Raw genomic sequence first — 22,629 nt, 5'->3', positions numbered from 1 at the left:
TGTGCGCTCAAGGGTGCATGCCAACAACATCCGGTACCGTGTGTTATTCCTTTGCTGTGTGTTTCTTCTCGTCAACACGATCCACAACTGAATCAAAACACTTGGTATATGTTCACTATGTTTCTCATATTTGATATGTTCATGTTTAACGGTAGTTTATTATTTACATGGATAATATCATGATTTATTTATGTAATAAATTAAATCAATATATGCTTATATATATATATATATTCAATATAACCCATGATGGTTTAATTTAAGTAAATAAAACATAGTTTATTTATTTACAGTAGAGCCGACTATATAGTACCTATGTAACGACCTATAGCTATAGTTAAAGCATAAACATGGTTAAAGACTACAGACTAGCTTATAAAAGATGCATAATGTTACGCCAACTGAGATCACAAGTCTGCGGTAAAGCTACATGCATGCAAAACTCCTTATTGATAAACCAAATTATTTAGGCTATGTTTGGTTTAAGCGTATGGTTAGCTGGCAGTGGCGAGCTGCATGGAAAAAAAAAAAACGCCACGGTTTCGAGGAAAATGATGCAGTCACCATGTGGAAACATGCCTAATCTTACACTCGCATCTTTTCGCTTCCGCTTATCTTTACAAACCAAAATTTAAATTTTCAACCTTAAATTTAGATTTGATTTTTAGGTTTTTTATAGAAGTTTATTGTTTAGCATTGACTTTTAGATCACTAAGAATACACATATAAAATTTTTATTCAAAAATTAATTTTAATTTATAAATATGTCGTTTGTTTTTTTTCATAAAAAGCCATACAATCACCCTAGGCTTGACAACGTGTTTGTACACTATTGAACTCAATATCTCTTGACCTTTATCTTCCATTTGTTAATTGACCATCTTAACTTCATGTAACTACATTTTTTCTTTATACATATTTAGTTATTTAGTAAATATAAACCATCGGTTAAATGTCTTTACGAAGAATAAAATGCCTCAATAATCGCCTGACACATACGAGGCAAATTTGTTGGCATGTAGTATAAAACATATCAATATTATGAGAGTCTGGGTACCCACATTGATAACTTATGCTTCCTCCAAGGTCAGGTGACACTTATGTAGGGAATTGATTATTGATTCTGTTAATGGCCCTACAATCTCTTGGCCCACGATGCTCCTTGATTTTGACAATAGCCCTAGAACCTCTTGGCCCAGGCTGCTCCTTTTGGCCTATTAACTGATGAGAGAAATGGGCAGGTAAGTGATCTAAGGAAATGACATACCCCTAGTAGGAGGGGTCGAGGAGGCCTGACCCCTATCATAGGCGCATGCATGTCCTCCTCTAGAAAGTAATGCACCCTTAATAGAAGGGGTTGGGCTGCCTTGGCACCCATCAAAGGCCCCGGCATGACCTTCTCTCGGATATAGCTCACTCCTGCTAGGGGAGATCGCGCTTCCCCAACCCTCCTTTACAAAGCAGATAGAGACATCTCCCATAAATATGTGTGAGACGTGCAACTAACTTCATAAATACAGGAGTAATGAGATCTATCGGCTCTTCGCAAAGTGGAAGCTCCATCCTACCTACCAACACGCTTGACTTGAAGGGCCCATGGCACCTGTCACGCCCAGAAATTTACACCAAATTTCTGAACAATAGCATGTATTAAATCTCGGTCCAGGCATCAGCCCGAGTACACACTATGACAAATCAATACACAGTTCCACGACTTAAAAACAAATAAAAACAATTATCTATTGAAATGCAGCGGAAAAGGAAAACAAACTAAACCATCTAATCTTCAGCTTCAGCTGGCGAAGACGGCTCCACACCACAGGCACTCTCGACGGCGGACTGAACCTCACTTCAACCTTCGGAACAACCTTCTTCTGACACAGGCTCTGGCACTTGCTCTGGTGGGGGAAAAAGTAAGCAAGGCTGAGTACAAACCACCGTACTCAACAAGTAACACCCAAGAGGGGGAGAATAATGAATGCAATAGGGTAACAAGGATAGGCTAAGGTTAACTTGCACAAAGCTGCAGTAATTTAGCAAAGCGGTAGATAAAATAAACTGAAATAAAAGTAAAGTAAACATTTAAGATAAACATCCACTGTCCAACGTTACACCACGTTGCAACAGGCCCAGACCGCTGTCGAACGTTACACCACGTAGCGACAGGGTCAACCCTCTGCCCAACGTTAAACCACGTTGCGACAGACCCAAACCACTGCCAACGTTACCACATTGCGCAGGGTCAAACCAGTTCCAAGATTAATAAAATTATTAAAGAGGTTCATCTAATCCCAGTGAGTCTGTCAGTTCGCCCAATAACCGCGGGCACGGCTATTCGAATAGTTTTACTCTGCAGAGGTGTACAACTTTACCCACAAGACATGGCTCCCAAGCATGTTACCACGCCCCAACGTATCACCACGATACCTTAGTACGGAAACCATGATAAGACCTTTCACCCAGCCCTCCCTAGACAATCGCACCACACTTCAGGTTTCACCCCCTCCTTTACACCAAGTCAGGCAGTCCCCTCTTGTGTCTTGGTAGATAAGGAAGCAGGAGAAGCTTTCGTTACACCACGATTGCCCGTCCATACTCCATCACGCCTACCCTTGCCTGGGTACGTCGAATAGGGACAAGCTAGATTACGAGTCTCACCGTTGCCCATTCTGGCTTGTGGTTAGTACGTGTAAGACCTTCAGGGTTTCCTAAGAACCGGTCCTTAATTGCCATGGGTGCGACTCTCAAAACCATGCACCCACAGCCCACCATAAGCAATATTTTAGTTGTATTAATCCATATCGGGAAATGAATAATGATAACACCCATTAAAGGTCTATCAAAGTTTAATCAATAATCAAAATAAGAATTGGTGAGCTAGTTGAACTAAGCATGGCTAAGCATTGACTAACCCTAATTCTAGTCAAATTAACCCTGGGATGTCAATAATAAATGGGGATCATGGGTATATTGGTAAATGCCCAATAGATAAATACAACAAATAGATTTGCATAAAACAATGCATGTTTGAATGTAAAAGCGGGGGATTTTATAATCATAGGTTCAATATGATCAAAGGAGGGTGCCACTTGCCTTGCTTAGACCCACGAGGAACTTCGGCGACGACTTCGAGAACGAACGGCGCTGCGACGGGGTCAAAACCTACGACAAACAAGGCAAAACAAACAAAACAGGCTATAAAACTACTGAAACAGGGAAAGAAACTATTTTTAATGGATTCTTGGCAATTTTCTGGATTTAATGAAACTTGAATGGACCTAAACGGAGACTAGATGAATTACTTATGAATTTTAGAAGTTTTCTGGGTTTTTAAACTAAACAGAAAAGTCCTAAATCAATTATTGCGCAATTAATGGGGTTGCTGACGTCAGCGAGGAGAGAGGAGGCTGACGGCTGACAGGTGGGGACCACCTGTCGGTGAGAGAGAGAGGGAAGTGGGCGGCTGACACGCGGGCCCGGGGAGGAGAGAGAGGAGGCGGCTGGCGGGTGGCGACTGACAGGTGGGTCCCGCTCGTCAGCGAGAGAGGAACAGAGAGGAAGGGAGCAAAGCGCGGCTCGGGCGGACGGCGGCGACCGGCGGGAGCGGCGGGCGACGCGGCGGCGGCGCACGGCGACGGCGACGACCGGCGAGCGGCGACGGCGCGACGGCGACGACGGCCGAGGCGGCGACGCACAGGCGCAACCGGCAGAACAGCGGCGATGGCTGGCACGGCGACAACCGGCGAGCGACGAGCGCGGGCACGCGCGGGCGCAAGCGACGGCGGCCAAACGTCGGCGACGCGGAGGCGACGACGACCACGGCGGCCGGCGGGAGCGACGAGCTAAGGTCCCGTCCGGCGACGGCGCGCGACTCGGCGACGGTCGGCTGGAAAGGGGGAGAAAGAGGGGAGGAGGGTGCGGGTGCTCACCGGCGGCGGCGAGGGCGCGGGCGGGTCGGCGAGGCCGAGGCGGAGGTGGCGACGCGGGCGGGTGCGGGAGATCGGCGGTGGCGGCGGAGATCGATCGGTGGCGGCGAGGCGACCGGGCGCGACGGCGACGACGCGAGGAAGGAATGCGCGGCCCGGGGACGCTCACCGACGGCGACGGAGGACGGCAGCAAGTCGGCGAGGACGGGGCGGAGGTGATGACGCAACAAAGCGGCGGCGACCGGCGGCTAGCGACGAGATTGCGCGGCGGCGGCGAGAGGCGGCAGTGCGGCGGTGACACGAGCGACGGCGCAAAGTGAGCGACGGCGCGCGGCGGCTCGGGATTTATAGCATGGAGGCACCGGCTAGGGCGGGCGGAGGTTGGAGACCGAGTCGGCGACGGCGCGGTCTCGGCGGCGGCGGTTGCGGCGACGGCGCGGAGTCCGGCTCGGACGCGGCGCGACAGGTGAAACAGTCACTGACAGGTGGGCCCCACCTGTCAGTGGCGCGGGAGAGAGGAGGGAGGCGACGCGGACTCGCGGGCGCGGGCGCGGCGCGGGAGCTGGGCCGAAGCCGCGGCCCAGGCGGGGACGCGCGCTGGCGGGCGGAGGGAGGCCGGCGCGGCTGGGCTGGCCGAGGAGGAGTGGGCCGGCTCGGCTGGGCCGGCCCGGGAAGGAAGAAAAAGAAAAAGAAAAAGGAAAAAGAAAAGGAAGGAAGGAAAATTGGACTTCGGCCCAATTTGAGAAGGAAGGGAAAAAGAAAGGAAAAAGGAGGGAAAAAGGAGGAAAAAGGAAAACCCCACTTTTGCCAAATTTTAAATTATTTTGTTTGGCCAAATTTTATACTTCTGCAATTTAAATTTAAATCCTGTTAGTCGATTTGCGAGCCACGATTTAAGTGAATTAATTCTTTTTAGAGGGATTTTTCCTGAGTTAATTAAGCCAATTGTTATTTACGGATTTCTTTTTACGATTTAGGCTTGGGATAAAACTCCGGGCGTGACAGCACCACTTCAGATACTAACAACTGGCAAGCACATGTGACGTGTACTTTGTACATGACCCCCAACGCCAAACTAAATTCACAGCTTGGGTGATGTATAGGACATGCATAGCAAGATGCTGCCACGGTTGCCTGCAATAGCAAGAAGGCTTTCAATTACTTCAACATCCCTTCGACGAGATGCCTCATTATATCTTCATTTAGGGCACTCAAAATTGAGACAATATTGACAAATTTTATATCTACCTCCTAGGCACTATGTACTCCATTAGAGCTAAACAAAAAAGGAGGGATAAGTCGTGTGAGGAGGGAGGACAACTTTTGAGGCAAGTCATAAACAATTGTTGACATCAAAAGTTGACCGGATGATGTGTCACACACGAAGACTTGGGAGTCACTTCTTAGAACGCTCTAGTGGAGGACCTAAATTCTTAGGTTGCGCGGACGTGCTAGTCAGTTTGATCCTGCAACTGACAAGATAAACAGTAAAAAAAGCTGATCGGCTATCTGAGCCGATAGGTAACCAAAAATTCAGTCGATCGGACACTGATGTAGTAGTGTTTAGCCGCTAGGCTGATCGATCGACTGTTGAAAGCTTGGATCGGCTGAGAATCCGACACATGTAAACTCAAGTAGTTTAAACAAGCTGTAAATCATTTTCTAAATCGGCTAAAACTAACTTGCATGTGATTCTTGTAAGCCGATGCAACATAAATAATTGTCGATCTAAGTAAATCAAGACGGTTGGTGTATAAATAATGCAGTAAGGCCATCGGCTAGTATATTGATGTAAATATAATGAGCATGTAGATCGGCAAATATCATCTGCTATAAACAACTGACAAATAACCAAGATTTATAAAATATCTAGCCTAAATTACTAACAATAATTATAGAAGATCAGACCAAACTGAGACAATTCAAGATTATGCCTAACAATGTCAGGATAGATACTAAACAGATCTAGATAGCTATCAAGCCAATGACCGATAACTTATCGACTAGTACTCCGATAAAACAATGAGCAAGATACATCAACATGATATAAACTATTTGATAGATGTAATCTAATAGATCGGATCAAACCGAGACATTATCAAATTGAATATGTCAAATAGCAAATATCAAGCCAATGGAGCTCACCCAAAGTGGTCGACCAGATAAACCCAGGATACAAAAGTAACCTAAGCTGAAACTGATACGATAACTAGAAACCATACAAGCAAATTAGAAGATTAGACTGAACCAAGATAGTTCTAATCTACCCGATACGATTACCGTGGCCGGCGGAACGTAGGACTTATCCCTCCGCCGGAGATCGAGATGATACAGCCCCGCGTCAGGTGCCAAGTTCTGCCGGTGTTGAAACCTCGGTGAAGAGGGTGGTGATGCACCGAAAGTAATTTATCTATGTATTAAGAAGTAGATGATATACAATGACACCGGGCATACATATTTATACCCATGGATTGATACGAGTCCATACTGGACATGACACATGACTCCTAATAGATAAAAAAAATAACAAATTCTATCTCTGATACGATATTGTTTTCTAATAGATAAAAGAAAACAAATAAGTCCCGATCAGACTCTAACTCTCTTAGAAATAAAACAAAAATCCTAAACTAATTGTAATTAACTAATAAAATGTTACATGGACTCTGGTTTACTTCCGAATCCATATGCATGCTTATAAACCAATCAGACTCCTTTTCTAATCCGATTCAGACTCTATGGGCTGAATCCGAGTCGTTTTCCACCTTTTCTTTAGTCCTACTGCCTTTCTTTCTTGTCCGATTCGGTCACTGCCCAATTGATCCTCCAATGGTTATTTACAAGTTCTGGCGTTAACAACAACATATAATAGGAGTATGGTATTACACATTTTGTGGCCTGAACCTGTATAAAGATATGTTATTTTTTGCTTGCATGTGGGGATCCACAAATTTCTTTCTTCATCCCTTAGCCGAAATCACATAGGAGGGGCGCCCTTCTGTCACCTGCTGGAGGAACAAGTTCTCTGATAAACCACTTAACATTTTCAATTTTTATATAGTAAGGCAAAGATAAATGTATCTATTCCATGGGCAAATAGTACAAGATACAAATATATCATACCGTACAGTTTTGGATATTGCAGAAGCAAACTGGTGAGGGTGAACACATATATAAGAGGAGGATTTCAGAAGTACGTACTGACATGGATAGATAGAGACCGAATATGACATGGTTCACTTTTAAATTGGACAAGCAGGAATTTCATATACGGGATAGTTCTTAACCCAAATGTTGATGATGTAAGGTTTAATCAGCTCTTCTTTTTGAAGGACAAGGCCGCATAGACTGTCTGAATGAGTGCAGTGAAGACGAGGGTAGTAGCAGCGACTAGGGAGATGAACACCCAAGGGTTACTAAAGTAGGTGTGTATGAGGCTGGCCCTCCAGCTATTCCACGGCTTCTTGCAGTACGCATCCACCTCTTTTACCACGTTGTGGAGGCTGCTGTCTGGGTCCATCACTGCACCTTTTGTTAGTGTGTTGTTGATCAGATTCGCCACTGCCTCGTCGTTGCCTAAACCGTTCTTGATGATTCCCTTGGACCACAGCAGCCGCACGTCCTTGGGTGTGTTGGTGAGCTCGTCCATAAACGCCACAAACAAATTCACGTCGTTGCCAGCACCTGGCTGCAGCCGTTCGAAGGCCATCAGGTTGAGGAACATGCGCTCGGCGTTGTCGTCCAGCAGGATCTTTGGGACACACCGTATGCCTCCTTCGAAGTTGACTGTACCTGCGAACCCAGAACCTCTGCTCAGCCTCAAATGGATCCCTGCCTCACTGGGCTCTGCAGCAGTCTGTATCCGAGGAGACGGAATAGGATCCCGTACAATACTTTTTTTGGAATACTGCTTACTGACATTATGGTTTGATAGATCAGCTGGATCACATGCTAGTGATTGCAGTTGTGTAGTGGATTTAAACCCGCGAGGAGAACCTTCCATTGACCCTTTGCGGTTTCGACGTGTACCACTTATGCTTTTCTGAAGAATGTCCAGGGGATGGAGCCCCATGCCATCGATAGGCGTTGTAGGTGTGATGGTCTCCGAAAGAAGCTTAATCACCCAGCAGTTTATCTCTCCATCCTGCATGTCGCCACCAATCGGTGGTGAAGTTTTCCAAGATTAGAGTAAGCGCTCCATCCATTCCTTATATATGACACCAGAACACTATTCTTCTTCAAACTTTGACCAGAAAAAAATGATAAACGCTTAGAAATGATACCACATTATTAAATAGTATTACATCCTAAATAAAAAGCATCAAACTTTCATTTATCATAGACTGACCATTCAAAAATTGTTTGCGGTCAAAATGTAAACAATGATAGTATATGGTGTCATCTACAAAGGAACGAACGCAGTAATAAATTGATTTCGTGTTAAGTGAAAATTCCAAATGTATCATGGAGTTTTTGTCAATCCTTTCCACGCTCCAGAATTTTTACTGCCATGTTTCTCAAATGATTATGATTTTGCGCCCCCCCCCGATTGTTCGACCTAATTTTGTAAACTGAAAATTTTAAAATTTCCCAAATTGCAACAAAAGGAAGAAGCACAAACCTCTTTTTATATATATTTTATCTCTTTAGAAATCATATTTTATATTTTTGAATCAACTGAAATAGTACACAAAAATGTGGGATAGTGTATTAGTGTCTACTGTTCGGGCCAGGTTCAACCCTAACCGAGTATTAATTATGCCTGCATCAACTTGGACTGGGCTAGGGCATTTTTGGAGTTCAATCCAAGCCCAACGTGGTCCGAGGTAACCAATATGGAAATATTTGTATTTTTTAGCCTCAAATTACTGCTATGATAAATATATAAAAGTTTAATTCAGCCAAATTTCAAGATATTTTTAAAAATCTATTATAAAGTGGAAACATAACCAAATGACATTCAATTTCAGTCCAATTCTGCGATATAATTTGAAATATTGGAACTTTGCTGCCATGCATTTTATCTTTTTAGTAATTACATGGCAGATGCAAATGCACCAATAAACTTAACACCACACTCATAGTCGCACCACACTCATGGCAGATGCTCAAAAAAGATGAAAATCAATGGTGTATCATTGATCTCACTAAATTTCTTATGAAAACTCACATGCGCGTAATATATTCGTGTTTACTAAAATTTGAACCTTAATAGATGGAGTTATGCACCCACGACGACTCCACCACAGCGTAGGTGATAGGAAATTTAACATTAAAAAGTTAAGGAAACTTGGCTGCAACTGTTTCATTTCGAATTATGCTTTTGCTTATGAGTCAAATTAAATATTTAAACTTAATTTTAGAGTTGATTTTTAATTTAGAATATCTGCTTTTGAATCACTAAACACACATTTATAAAAGTTTTATGGATAATGTTGTATACAAAAGTTTATGTATAAATTATTTTTTGGTTGCTAAGAAGCCACAATTAGTCAGTTACTCTAAATTAAAATCCACCCTCTAGTTTTTTTAGAGAAGGATATTTTTAGCCGGCATCTATATCCACTCGGATAAATGCAACTATTTAGGAACTTTAGGAATTTTGCTCGAATAAGGGACTTAGCCCCTGAAAAAATCGATCTGAAACTCATGCTCCTCGGCTATCTCCTCCTCGGCTATCTCGTACGCGTCCCGCAGCTGCTCGGCTATCTCCTCCACGGCGGCGACGTACTCCTGCTTCGGCTTCCCGCACCGGCTCACCAATCCCTCCACCGCGCGGCGCTTGTGAGCCTCCATGGGCTGCAGCGCGGACTCGCCGTGGTGGAAGGGACCCAGCGACACCAGCTGCGGCCGGCACGCTTCGGGGTTGGTCATCTTCTTCATGTGCTCCGGCACCCGGTAGATGGAGTGTGCCTCTCTCGCCGTCGTCGCGCCGCCGTCTCCCCGGACTTATCCATGTTCACCACCCAGCTGCCAGATCTGTTGGCCATGGCCGGCGCCGGGGATAGCGGTGCGTCTACCCCGTTCGCCTCGGCAGCCATTCGATCTATTCACAGCTTGTTACTGAAGTTAGCCTAGCTATACGAATATCCTACCTGCTCTCGGATGCGCATGTACATGCTACCAACACCCACCTATATATAAGTCCACATCTTTTGGTTTTTCCAAAATACTTTGGCATACCATTCAAGCGTCACCCGAGCCCGAGCTCGGCAAGGCTGTAACATCAAATGCGTGATTAATATTTTCTAATAAACAATTGGCTTACGAATTGATTTATTAATAGAATTTGGTTTGGAAATATTTAAGACGTTGGTGTGAGTACGTGTAATTAATATGGGTCATGTTATGATATATGTGGCTGATCGAGGATGTCGGGTGACAATATTAAATACGAGGTGACACATGGTGGAGGAACACCGTACGAGGACGGATGTGTAATAGGCTTCACATATTGGGTGTGCGAGAGCCTGAAAAAATTGTGTGGAAAAATGCATGAAAATTGGAGATTAGTTTCCGAAGGAATAAAGGAAAAAAAAGAAAAAGAACATGTACCACGCCTGGATTGCTTCACGTACGTACGTGGGCCCATGTTCGCCACGATAGATAGTTTTTGAGTCCGTCAGTGCAACGAGTTTTTTATGGATAGAAATTGTGTTTGGAGATAATTTTTGATTGATGAGACTTTTTGAAGTTGATGTAATAAAATCAAAAGTCTTTTTGAAGTTGATGTAATAAAGTTAATATCGTTCAATCTACATCTTTTGCTAGTGTTTTTCTAGGTCCAGATCGTCGGCAGAGGAGCGGGATCCTACACAGACGAGGCAAGGCAAGCGTGCACATGTGGTTTTGTCTTATACTATTACTTAAATGATTAGGTTATATGTCACTCTTATAAGAAGGCAAGCACACACGTGTGGTTCTTTATCACTCTTCTTTATAACAAGGTGGAACTAAACTTTACCTATAGGCTAAGGCTCATAGTCTAATTTCAACATAATATGCAGTTAGAGTATCTGCACGATGCTCTCTATTATACTTTATAGTATTCTAGCAAGTATAATTATCACCTTATAATTGTTCTAGTACCATTTACTAATGCTGCGGTATATATCAAGATATATATATAATCTACTCCCACCGTCCCGGAAAAAACCGATTCCTGGATTCCCAAGGAGGAATTTGCAGTTTCAGCAAATGTCTGTTATGTCCTCATTAAAGTAGCGTAATCATTGATTAACAATTCTTCATCTTATTAATTATTCTCCAGAAAATACTACTCCAGTGTACTACTCCAGGAGAGGGAGGTGTGAACGGGATGGAGAAGGATGGAGAAAGAGGACAATTGATTTTCTAGTGGGACCGTGGATGAGATCCCTGCTGTACTACTGCTGTTTAACCTATTGTACTACTCCTATTTTAACAGCTCTGACCATTCTAAAAGTCGGTTTTTTGTGGGACAAGCAATGGACTCTAAAAATCGATTTTTTTTCCGGGACGGAGGGGGTATTAGATTAGAAAAATAAAATAAACAATCTCTATCAATTTTATTACCGGAGGGAGTATTTAAAACAACTCTTGAAACTCAACGTGCAGCTTTTATTTCGAAGGCGCATGCGTACAACAGCCGTCAACTTGCTCAACTCTTTAAAAACTGGACGCATATGCAGGAAGGGCTTAATCTATCCTTGTCCAGATACTCGTCTTTTAGCTAAGTTATTATCAGCCACATTCCAGCGGTTGCGAAGATTCGTCTGCAGCTGTTGCATCCATCCGCCGGCTGATATCTGTGTGCAACTGTGCATTCAAAAAACAGCCATTTTTCTCTTGTCATTATAACTTATCTCTACAATATATTCTCGATCGATTTATTCATCTCCACACCAACACATCGGTCCAGGTACGTTATCTGGATGTTGGCTGTGGGGCGTATAGCCAATCGCATCCATGCCAGTCAAACCTAACAAATTACATTGTCGAACGTACCAATCATAGGTAACTATACTTTCACAAGCAGAATCAAGAATTGGATCCTCCATCTACTATGAAAAAAAAGATGCAAAAACTACCCCCACGTGATTCCTCACAAAAACAACTACATACATTAGTTTAATGTACACAATCATCTTGGTTTGGTCAAACCCTGGTTCTTGGGTAGGGTCCCAAACCCTAGTTGTCGGGTGGGGTGAGGGTAGAGGAGAAATTAAACAAGCCAAAGTTATTAGGGTCCTAATAACGCATATACACAAATAACATAACATCACTCCCGTGGGATACCCAGATATGAGGTATCTTATGTATGCCATGTACTTGTATAGGAAGGGGTCCCTAATTGAAAAGAAAGATGTAGATATAGATAATGGACCGTAAACGGCTAGCTATATGGTAAGGATTATGATTCCTACGTCTAGATTTTTGCAGCCAGTCGGATAGGCTTAGTCTTATCGGATACTTCTCGCTTGTCACCCCTTGTTTTTACTACCAATTTCAATTGTCCACAACTCCATTTAAATCACAAGTAACTATACATTCATAACAAAAATAACAAGTACTCTTGATCCACTGCCAAAAAGATGCAAAACTAGCCTCCATATGATTTCTCACCAAAATCAACTGAAGAGATACCTTTCAAATTATCCAGGTCACCCAAACCTTAGTTAGGGGAGGTGGGAATCTAGTAATAAAGGAAAGAATAAACAGGGGCGGCCGAGCGTGGCTAGTTATGCCGCTAGGTCAACGCTAAGCCCATGGGTGCTGAAGTCTGGCTCAGCGCCAGCCCACTTGGTGTGGACCTAGCCACCTGTTTCACGCCGCAATGCTCGTCCACAGTGGTAATCTCCGTGCCAATAAGGACGGCGCTAACATCATCTTTAGTACCGCATGCACTCGCAAATATGGAAAAAATGATCCACACCATAGCTATTTTGTACCTATTTTCTTATCTTAAATAATCGCAATACTTTTATTTAATTTTACCCCTTATATTCACTTCTCCACCAATCGTGACCTTAATTCAATCATTCTCACGCACTCTTTTAATACCATACTGTATATCGTAACGATTATATTAAGTGCATGCCAACATGGCCATAGGCCTGACAAGTAGAGGTTGTCGTACGTGGAATATATGGGACGTTTGGACGGAACGATGTGTACATACAACAAGCTAGAGTAACGTTGACAAGATATGAAATTGTGCAATGATATTCTCTTTTTATTTAAATACAGGTATGTACTTTGGCTGTTTTAATTTCACTGATATTAGTGTGGTACCTAGGGGTCAAAAGATTATATTGCCCTTCATTACCTATCTTCCAGGCACTATTAACAAAATTAGAGCTCAAAACGGAGGGACAAGCCGTGTGAGGAGGAAGAACGACTTTTGAGCCAAGTCATGAACAACATATAATAGCAGTATGATATTACACATCTTGCGGCAGAACCTGTATAAACATATGTTATATTTTGCTTGCATGTGAGAGTCCACAAATTTCTTTCTTCGTACCCTAGCCAAACTCACATAAGAGGGGCCTAGGGGCTAAATAACGAATAGCGGGGTTGTAGCAGATTAGGGGCTAAATAATGAATAGCGGGGTTATAGCAGATTAGGGTCTATATAGCGGATCGCGGATAGCGGACGCTATAGCGGGCGCTAAGTTCCTATAACGGTATTTAATAATCACACATATATTTGATTATGTGTAGATGACTATTGGCTTTCTAACATACTCACAAAGCAATCGGGAAACAAATTTGGGATAAATCACAACACACTTATAACTAAAGATCATAAATAGACATTTATGTGCATTTAAAAGTTAATGTTTTGTTCCACTACGAGCCACGGCAGCCGATGCTCGCCACCCGACGTCCACTTGGCCCGCCGGTGTTAATCCGTGCACGGTGCAAGCGACGTAGTGCTTGTGAGTCATGACGACGTGATTAGATTGGTATACGAGAAGACATGAGTGAAACGATGAGATGGAATTAGTGTTACAAACATATTTTCCACTGTGATTGCGACCCGCTAAGTCATTTTGTGGATGCTATTATGGCCTGCTAATTGCAATTGCGTCCGCTAAGTTCCAGACCGCTACATCTGACCCGTTATCTCATAGCGTTAGCAAAAGTGGGCCAATACCGCAATTGTTCCGCTATAGCGGCTGCTACCACCGCTACCCTTCTATCAAACCACTTAATTAAACATCTTAGATTTTTAGTAATGCAAAGATACATTTATTTATTCCATGGTCGAATAGTACAAGAACATACAAATATATCAAACCATACGGTTTGGGACATTCCAGAAGCAAACTAGTGAGGGTGAACAAATATATAAGATGAGGATCTATGAAGGATGTACTGACAGGGATAGATAGAGACTGAATATTACATGGTTCACTTTAATTTGGATCAACAAGCATGAATTTCATATACGGGATAATTGTTAGCCCAAATGTTGATGCTATAAGGTTTAATCAGCTCTTTTTGTTGAAGGACAAGGCACTGTAGATGGTCTGAATGAGCGCAGTGATGACGAGGGTAGTAGCGGCGACTAGGGAGATGAACACCCAAGGGTTATTAAAGTAGGTGTGTATGAGGTCCGCCCTCCACCTGTTCCACGGCTTCTTGCAGTAGGCATCCACCTCTTTTATCACTTCGTTGAGGCTGTATGAGCCCATCACTGCACCTTTTGTCAGTGTTTTGTTGATCAGATCCGCCACTGCCTTGTCGCTTCCCAGACCGTGCTCGATGATTCCCTTGGACTTCAGCAACCGCACGTCTTTGGCTGTGTTGATGAGCTCGTCCATAAACCACACAAACGAATTCACGTCGTTTCCGGCGCCTGGGTGTAGCCGTTCGAAGGCCATTAGGTTGAGGAACATGCGCTCAGCGTTGTCGTACAACCGGATCTTTGGGACATGTAGTACGCGTCCTTTGAAGCTGACTGTATCCGCGAATCCAAAACCTGTACTTACCTTGAAATGGATCCCTGCCTCATGGAGCTCTGCAGCGGTCCGCATCCGAGGAGACGGAGTACTATGATCGTATTGCTTGACATGTTGGTCTGATCGAACGTCTAAATCACCTGCTAGTGGTTGCAGTTCTGTAGAGGATTTAGACCTGTGGGGAGAGCCTTCCACTGACCCTTCGAGGTTTTGACATGTACCACTTATAATTTTTTGAAGAACGTCCAGGGCATGGACCCCTATGTCATTGACAGGTGTTGTAGGCGTGATGGTATCGGCAAGAAGAAGCTGTATCACCTGGCGGTGTATATCTCCATCCTCATCCTGCATGTCGCCACCAACCGTTGGTGAACTTTTCCAAGATTAGAGTAACTGAGTAAGCACTCCATCCATTCCTTTATCGATGGCACCAAATACTATTGTTCTTCAAACTTTGACCGCTCTTTTTTTTAAAAAGAAAAAACTCATAAACACTTGAAATGATCCATATTATTAAAATATGTCACACCCCAATTAGAAGCATCAAACTTCCGTTTATCGTAGACTAACCATTTCAAATATATTAGAGGTTAAAATTTAAACGGTGATATGTAGTAAATGGTGCTTCCATAAAAGGACGGATGAAGTGATTTGGTTTTAAGTGAAAATTCCAAGCTTATCGCGGAGTTTTTCTCAATCCTTTACGTGCTCGTGAATTTGTACATATCCATTCATGTCTCTAAGTTTTTATTTTGATCCCTGTATATCTATGTCATTATATGACCTTGGTCCTTGAATGCATGTTTCTCAAATGATTATGATTTTGTCGCTTGCTTGTTCGACCTAATTATGAAAACTGAAAATTTAAAATTTCTGGAATTGCAATCAAAGGGAAAGGCACAAACCAGTTTTTCAAATATTTTTGCTCTCTTTAGAACTCATATTTTATATTTTTGAATCAACTGAAATAGTACACAAAACATGGGAATGCTTAGTGCATGCTTGGGCCAGTTTCAACCCTAACCGAATTTTATGCCTGCAACAACTCGGGCGGAGCTTGGACTTTTTTGGAGTGTTCAATCGAAGCCCAACGTGGTCCGAGGTAACCAAATATTTTTCATACTTATACGATGAAAATATTTGTATTTTTCATCCTCAAATTACTGGTATGATAAACAAAAAGTTTAAATCAGAAAATTTCAAATTAATTTGAAAATTCCATTATAAAGTGGAAACAAACCAAATTCCAATGCTGCAATACAATTCGAAATATTGGAACTTTACTGGCAAGCATTATATATTTTAGTGATTACACGGCAGATGCACATATGCTACACACGCGTAACATAACACTCATACTCACACTCGCGAGTTTGCCCCTAACATACGCGCAAAAAGATGGAAGTCAATATTGTATCCTTGATCTCACTAAGGATGCGTTTGGTTGATGATTAAGGTGGGATTGGATATGACCATTCATATTTTTAGGGATACAGTGATACATATTTATGTTTTATTGGATGGATGATATGATCTAATGTTTTGTTTGGTTAGATGGATAAGATGAGTATATTTAATTAATAATAAATAATATTATAAATTAATTGATATATATCTTATCCTAATTAGTACAAATTAACAATGAAATATATCTATCATCACTAATTAACACTAATTTAAACTTGATAATTATTAATTAATAACAAAACACTCTAATTATCACTAAACCATCACTAATAAACATCGTTAGTGCAGGTGGATGAGCTCATCCAGCCAATTTGGCTGGATATGTCCATCCATCATTTTCAGGGAATATTCCCTTCCTGGGTTGCCCTATCTAGTTTGATCTGCAAACCAAAGACATAAAAAAAGTTGAACGACTATCTCCCATCCAAGAATGTCCAGCCAACCAAACACCCTAAATTTCTTATGAAGATCTACTTACATGTTCATAATACTCATATGTATTATAAAGTTTGACCCTAATAGGTGGAGTCATGGGCCCATGACTCCACCATGCCACAAGTGCTACGAACTTTCATATTAAAAAAATTAAGTAAACTAGGTTGCCATCGTTTCTCTTGCTTTTGTTATGAGCCAAATTTAAATTTTAAAACTTAATTTTAGAGCTAATTTTGTAGGGATTATAGTAGTTTAATTATAATATTTACTTTTGAATCACTGTACAGTACGTACCGGAAAAGTTTCAGGACCCGCAACAAACGTGAGCTTTTGGAGTAGGAGCAAAGGCAGCTGGTTCTCAATCACGAGCATGTCTGAGATGACAGTGTCCAAGTATAAGCAGCCATGCCTACTGTAGACAGGGTCCTCGGGCTCGTAACCATTTATGTCCCCACCAAGTAGAAACATCATCGTTATCTCTAGCAAGAAGCAGCCGTCGGTGACCATCAGCTCCACGAACCGTTCTCCGCGCCACTCCTCATCCAGGTCCTCGTAAGCGTCCCGCAGCTGCTCAGCTATCTCCTCCACGGCAGCCAGGAACTCCTCCTTTGGCTTCCCACACCGGTTCACCAAGCCCTCCACCGCGCGGCGCTTGTGCGCCTCCATGGGCTGCAGCGCGGGTTCGCCGTGGTGGAACGGCCCCAGCGCCACCAGCTGCGGCTGGTACGCGTCAGGGTTGGTCATCTTCTTCATGTACTCCGGCACCCGGTAGATGGAGTGCCTCTCTCGCTGTGGTCGCGCCGCCGCCTCCCCGGAAGCCGGCGGCTCGCTGCCGTTTTCGTTTTCAGCGAGGGTCTTATCAATGTCCACCACGCAGCTACCAGAGCTGTTGGCCATGGCCGGCGGGGATAGTGGTGCCTCTACTCTACCACGCTCGACTCGGCAGCCATTCTATTAAATCACAAGCTTATTACTGAAGCTATAGCTTAACGGATATGCGCACGTACATGGTACCCAACACCCCTCTATATATAAGCCCACATGGCCACATCATTTCGTTTTTCCAAAATTCTTTGGCATACCATTGAAGCGTCACCCGAGCCAGAGCTTGGCTAGGCAAGGCAAGCCGGGGCGGTCTAGTCCGCGACCGCTCGCGCGCCGGGCTTTCTTCCTTTCCCCCCTCTCTCTCCTAAATAAATAAATAAATAAATAAATAAATACATACGTACGTACGTACACACACAAACTTTATATAGATAAACTTTAGACATAAAATTTATACGTGTAAACTTTATGCATATAAACTTATATATATAAAAAACATTATACATATATACTTTATATATATAAATTTACACATGTATATCTTTATACGTACAAACTCTCTTTGTATATATAAATATTATAGATATAAACTTAAATATATAGGAATCTTTATAGATACAGATTTATATATGAAAACTTTATACATATAAAGTAAAAAAAATATATCTATTTTGGAAGTTTTCGCGCGGAGAGAGGCCGCGCGCCCGCTCGCCAGTTAGTCTTTTTGAGGCAAGCCTGCACATGTGGTTCTCTAGTTATCTCTTATACTATTGCTTAAATGATTAATATCACTATCATTTATAGGGAGGTCTCTATCTTTTAAAATAAATTAACAAGGTGGGACTAAACGTTACCTATGGGCTAAGCCCACAGATTAATTCTAACATAATATACAATTAGAGTATCCGCACGACGCTATCTATTGTTTTTTAGTATTCTAGCAAGTATTGCCACCTTAGAATTATTCTAGTACCATTAGCTAATGTTAAAGTATAGATCAAGATATATAATCCATTAAATTAGAAAAGAAAATAAACAATATCTATCAGTTCTATTACCAGAGAGAGTATTTAAAGAACTCTTGAAACTCAACGTGCAGCTTTCATTTCAAAGGCGCATGCGTACAACAGCCGTGAACTTGCTCAACTCGTTATGGGCCCGCGATGGTAAAAAACTGGACGCATATACACGAAGGGTTTAATATATCATTGTCCAGATACTCGTCTTTTAGCTAAAAAGCTATCTGCCACTTTCCAGTAGAAGCGAAGATTTGCATATCTGTTCTTGTATCGATCCGCTGGCTAATATATGTGCATTCAAAAAACAGTCATTTTTCTCTGGCCATTATATGTCTATATCTTATCTCTACGATTTATTTATCTCCACACCAACACATCAGCCCAGAGATGTCATCCTGAGGTTGGCTGTGGGGCGCATAGCCAATTGTATCCATGACGGCGAAAACTAAAAAATACATTCTGACCATACCAAGCAAGTAACTATACTTTTACAAGTAGAAAAAAATTGGATCCTCAATCCACAATGAAAAAGATACAAAGTCTGCCCGACGTGATTTCTCACCAGAATAACTATATATAACATACTTAAGAGGGTACAACTAAATATATACATTTGTTTAAATACCCAATCATCTTGGTTTGGCCAAACCCTTTTGTTCTTGGAGAGGGTCCCAAACCCTAGTTGTCGAGTGTGGTGAGGGTAGCGGAAAACTTAAATATGTCAAACATAGCAAGGTGCCCTAATAACGGATATACATAGATAACATCATTCTTATGGGATACCTGTATATGGAGTATCATGCGTGTTGTGTGTGATGTACTTATATTGTAAGGAGGTTTTGATTTATAAAGAAAGATATAAAAATAGATAGATATTAAGTTGTACTCGGCTAGGTGTTGTGTATGATGTACTTATATTGTAAGGAGGTTTTGATTTATAAAGAAAGATATAAAAATAGATAGATATTAAGTTGTAGTCGGCCAGGCTTACGATTAAGATTCCTACGTCTAGATTCTATAACAACTCTTTAAACTGATTGTGAAGCTTTCGAAAGCATATGAGCACAATAGCCGTCGACTTGCTCAAGTCGTTATGGGCCCACACATGGTGAGAAAACACTGGACGCATATGCAGGAAGGGCTTAATCTATCCTTGTACAGATACTCGTCTTTTAGCTAAGAAGCTATCTGCCACTTTCCAGCAGTACTGAAGATTCATCTACAGCTGTTGTATCGATCCACCTGCTGATATATGTACATTCGAAAAACAATCATTTTTTTCTGGCCATTGTATGTCTATATATTATCTCTATGCGATTTATTCATCTCCACACCAACACATCAGTCCAAGGATGTCATCCAGTGGTTGGCTGTGGGGCGCATAGCCAATCGTATCCATGACGGCCAAACCAAAAAAATATATTATGGAACATACCAAGCACAAGTAACTATACTTTTACAAGTAGAAAAAAATTGGATCCTCAATCCACTATGAAAAAGATACAAAGTCTGCCCCCACGTGATTTCTCACCAGAACAACTATATATAACATACTTAAGAGGGTACAACTAAATATATACATTTGTTTAAATACCCAATTATCTTGGTTTGGCCAAACCCTTTTGTTCTTGGAGAGGGTCCCGAACCCTAGTTGTCGAGTGTGGTGAGGGTAGCGGAAAACTTAAATATGTCAAACATAGCAAGGTGCCCTAATAACGGATATACCTAGATAACATCATTCTTATGGGATACTCGTATATGGAGTATCATGTGTGTTGTCTATGATGTACTTATATTGTAAGGAGGTTTTGATTTATAAAGAAAGATATAAAAATAGATAGATATTAAGTTGTAGTCGGCTAGGCTTACGATTAAGATTCCTACGTCTAGATTCTATAACAACTCTTTAAACTGATTGTGAAGCTTTCGAAAGCATATGAGTACAATAGCCGTCGACTTGCTCAAGTCGTTATGGGCCCACACACGGTGAGAAAACACTAGATGCATATGCAGCAAGGGCTTAATCTATCCTTGTATAGATACTCGTCTTTTAGCTAAGAAGCTATCTGCCACTTTCCAGCAGTACTGAAGATTCATCTACAGCTATTGTATCGATCCACCGGCTGATATATGTGCATTCGAAAAACAGTCATTTTTCTCTGGCCATTGTATGTCTATATATTATCTCTATGCGATTTATTCATCTCCACACCAACACATCAGTCCAAGGACGTCATCCGAAGGTTGGCTGTGGGGCGCATAGCCAATCGTATCCATGACGGCCAAACCAGAAAAATATATTATGGAACATACCAAGCACAAGTAACTATACTTTTACAAGTAGAAAAAAATTGGATCCTCAATCCACTATGAAAAAGATACAAAGTATGCCCCCACGTGATTTCTCACCAGAACAACTATATATAACATACTTAAGAGGGTACAACTAAATATATACATTTTTTTAAATACCCAATCATCTTGGTTTGGCCAAACCCTTTTGTTCTTGGAGAGGGTCCCGAACCCTAGTTGTTGAGTGTGGTGAGGGTAGCGGAAAACTTAAATATGTCAAACATAGCAAGGTGCCCTAATAACGGATATACATAGATAACATCATTCTTATGGGATACCCGTATATGGAGTATCATGTGTGTTGTGTATGATGTACTTATATTGTAAGAAGGTTTTGATTTATAAAGAAAGATATAAAAATAGATAGATATTAAGTTGTACTCGGCTAGGTGTTGTGTATGATGTACTTATATTGTAAGGAGGTTTTGATTTATAAAGAAAGATATAAAAATAGATAGATTTTAAGTTGTAGTCGGCTAGGCTTACGATTAAGATTCCTACGTCTAGATTCTATAACAACTCTTTAAACTGATTGTGAAGCTTTCGAAAGCATATGAGTACAATAGTCGTTGACTTGCTCAAGTCGTTATGGGCCCACACATGGTGAGAAAACACTGGACGCATATGCAGGAAGGGCTTAATCTATCCTTGTACAGATACTCGTCTTTTAGCTAAGAAGCTATCTGCCACTTTCCAGCAGTACTGAAGATTCATCTACAGCTGTTGTATCGATCCACCGGCTGATATATGTGCATTCGAAAAACAATCATTTTTCTCTGGCTATTGTATGTCTATATATTATCTCTATGCGATTTATTCATCTCCACACCAACGCATCAGTCCAAGGATGTCATCGAGAGGTTGGCTGTGGGGCGCATAGTCAATCGTATCCATGACGGCTAAACCAAAAAAATATATTATGGAACATACCAAGCACAAGACACTGTACTTTCACAAGTAGAAAAAAAATTGGATCCTCCATCCACTATGAAAAAGATGCAAAATTTACCCCGAACGGTTGGAAGACATGTATAAGTCATTTGTCGATTTCCACACCAATGAAAATAGATTTTTACGAATGGTCATGGGCAAACGTCGATTTCTACATGGCTCGAGCCTGTGTAAATGAGTTATCCCCTGCCTTTGTTTCTCTACCAATGTTGGCCGCGGCAACCGACTACTGAGTGATGACCATCATCCTTTTCCCCAACAAACAGAAACTCCTGCTTTGTCTTCCCACATACCGGTTCACCAAGCCCTCCACCGCGCGGCGCTTGTGCGCCTCCATGGGCTGCAGCGCGGGTTCGCCGTGGTGGAATGGCCCCAGCGACACCAGCTGCAGCCGGTACGCCTTCGGGTTCGTCATGTCCTTGATGTACTCCGGCACCCGGCCGGTAGATGGAGTGCCTCTCTCGCCGTGGTCGCTCTGCCGACTCCCGGGAAGCCGGCGGCTCGCTGCCGTTTTCGTTTTCAGCGAGGGTCTTATCCATGTCCACCACCCAGCTGCCAGAGCTGTTGGCCATGGCCGGCGGGGATAGTGGTGCGGGTGCCTCTACTACGTTCGCCTCGGCAGCCATGCATTCTATTCACAGCTTATTGCTGAAGGATAACAAAAACAATATGAATATTCTACTTGACTACGTCTCGGATGCACAC

At 42.3% G+C, this 22,629-nt stretch overlaps 2 protein-coding genes across 2 annotated transcripts; both read right to left on the bottom strand.

The window, feature by feature from the left end:
• Positions 1 to 7,184: 7,184 nt before the first annotated feature.
• On the bottom strand, positions 7,185 to 8,076 carry LOC102711028 (putative UPF0481 protein At3g02645). The gene is made up of 2 exons (XM_040528554.1): positions 7,934 to 8,076; positions 7,185 to 7,819 (listed from the first exon to the last, which is right to left on the bottom strand). Exons 1-2 carry the CDS (start codon positions 8,074 to 8,076, stop codon positions 7,240 to 7,242), a joined length of 723 nt encoding a protein of 240 aa, XP_040384488.1. The 3' UTR covers positions 7,185 to 7,239.
• A 6,089-nt stretch (positions 8,077 to 14,165) lies between these two features.
• Positions 14,166 to 22,339, bottom strand: LOC102710743 (UPF0481 protein At3g47200-like). The gene is made up of 3 exons (XM_015842197.2): positions 22,226 to 22,339; positions 17,072 to 17,728; positions 14,166 to 15,220 (listed from the first exon to the last, which is right to left on the bottom strand). Exons 1-3 carry the CDS (start codon positions 22,337 to 22,339, stop codon positions 14,405 to 14,407), a joined length of 1,587 nt encoding a protein of 528 aa, XP_015697683.1. The 3' UTR covers positions 14,166 to 14,404.
• Between the last annotated feature and the right edge of the window lie 290 nt (positions 22,340 to 22,629).

This window comes from Oryza brachyantha, chromosome 11 (assembly GCF_000231095.2).
Source record: "Oryza brachyantha chromosome 11, ObraRS2, whole genome shotgun sequence".
In the NCBI taxonomy this organism is placed as follows: domain Eukaryota; kingdom Viridiplantae; phylum Streptophyta; class Magnoliopsida; order Poales; family Poaceae; genus Oryza; species Oryza brachyantha.
This window is presented reverse-complemented; position numbering and strand designations above follow the sequence as displayed.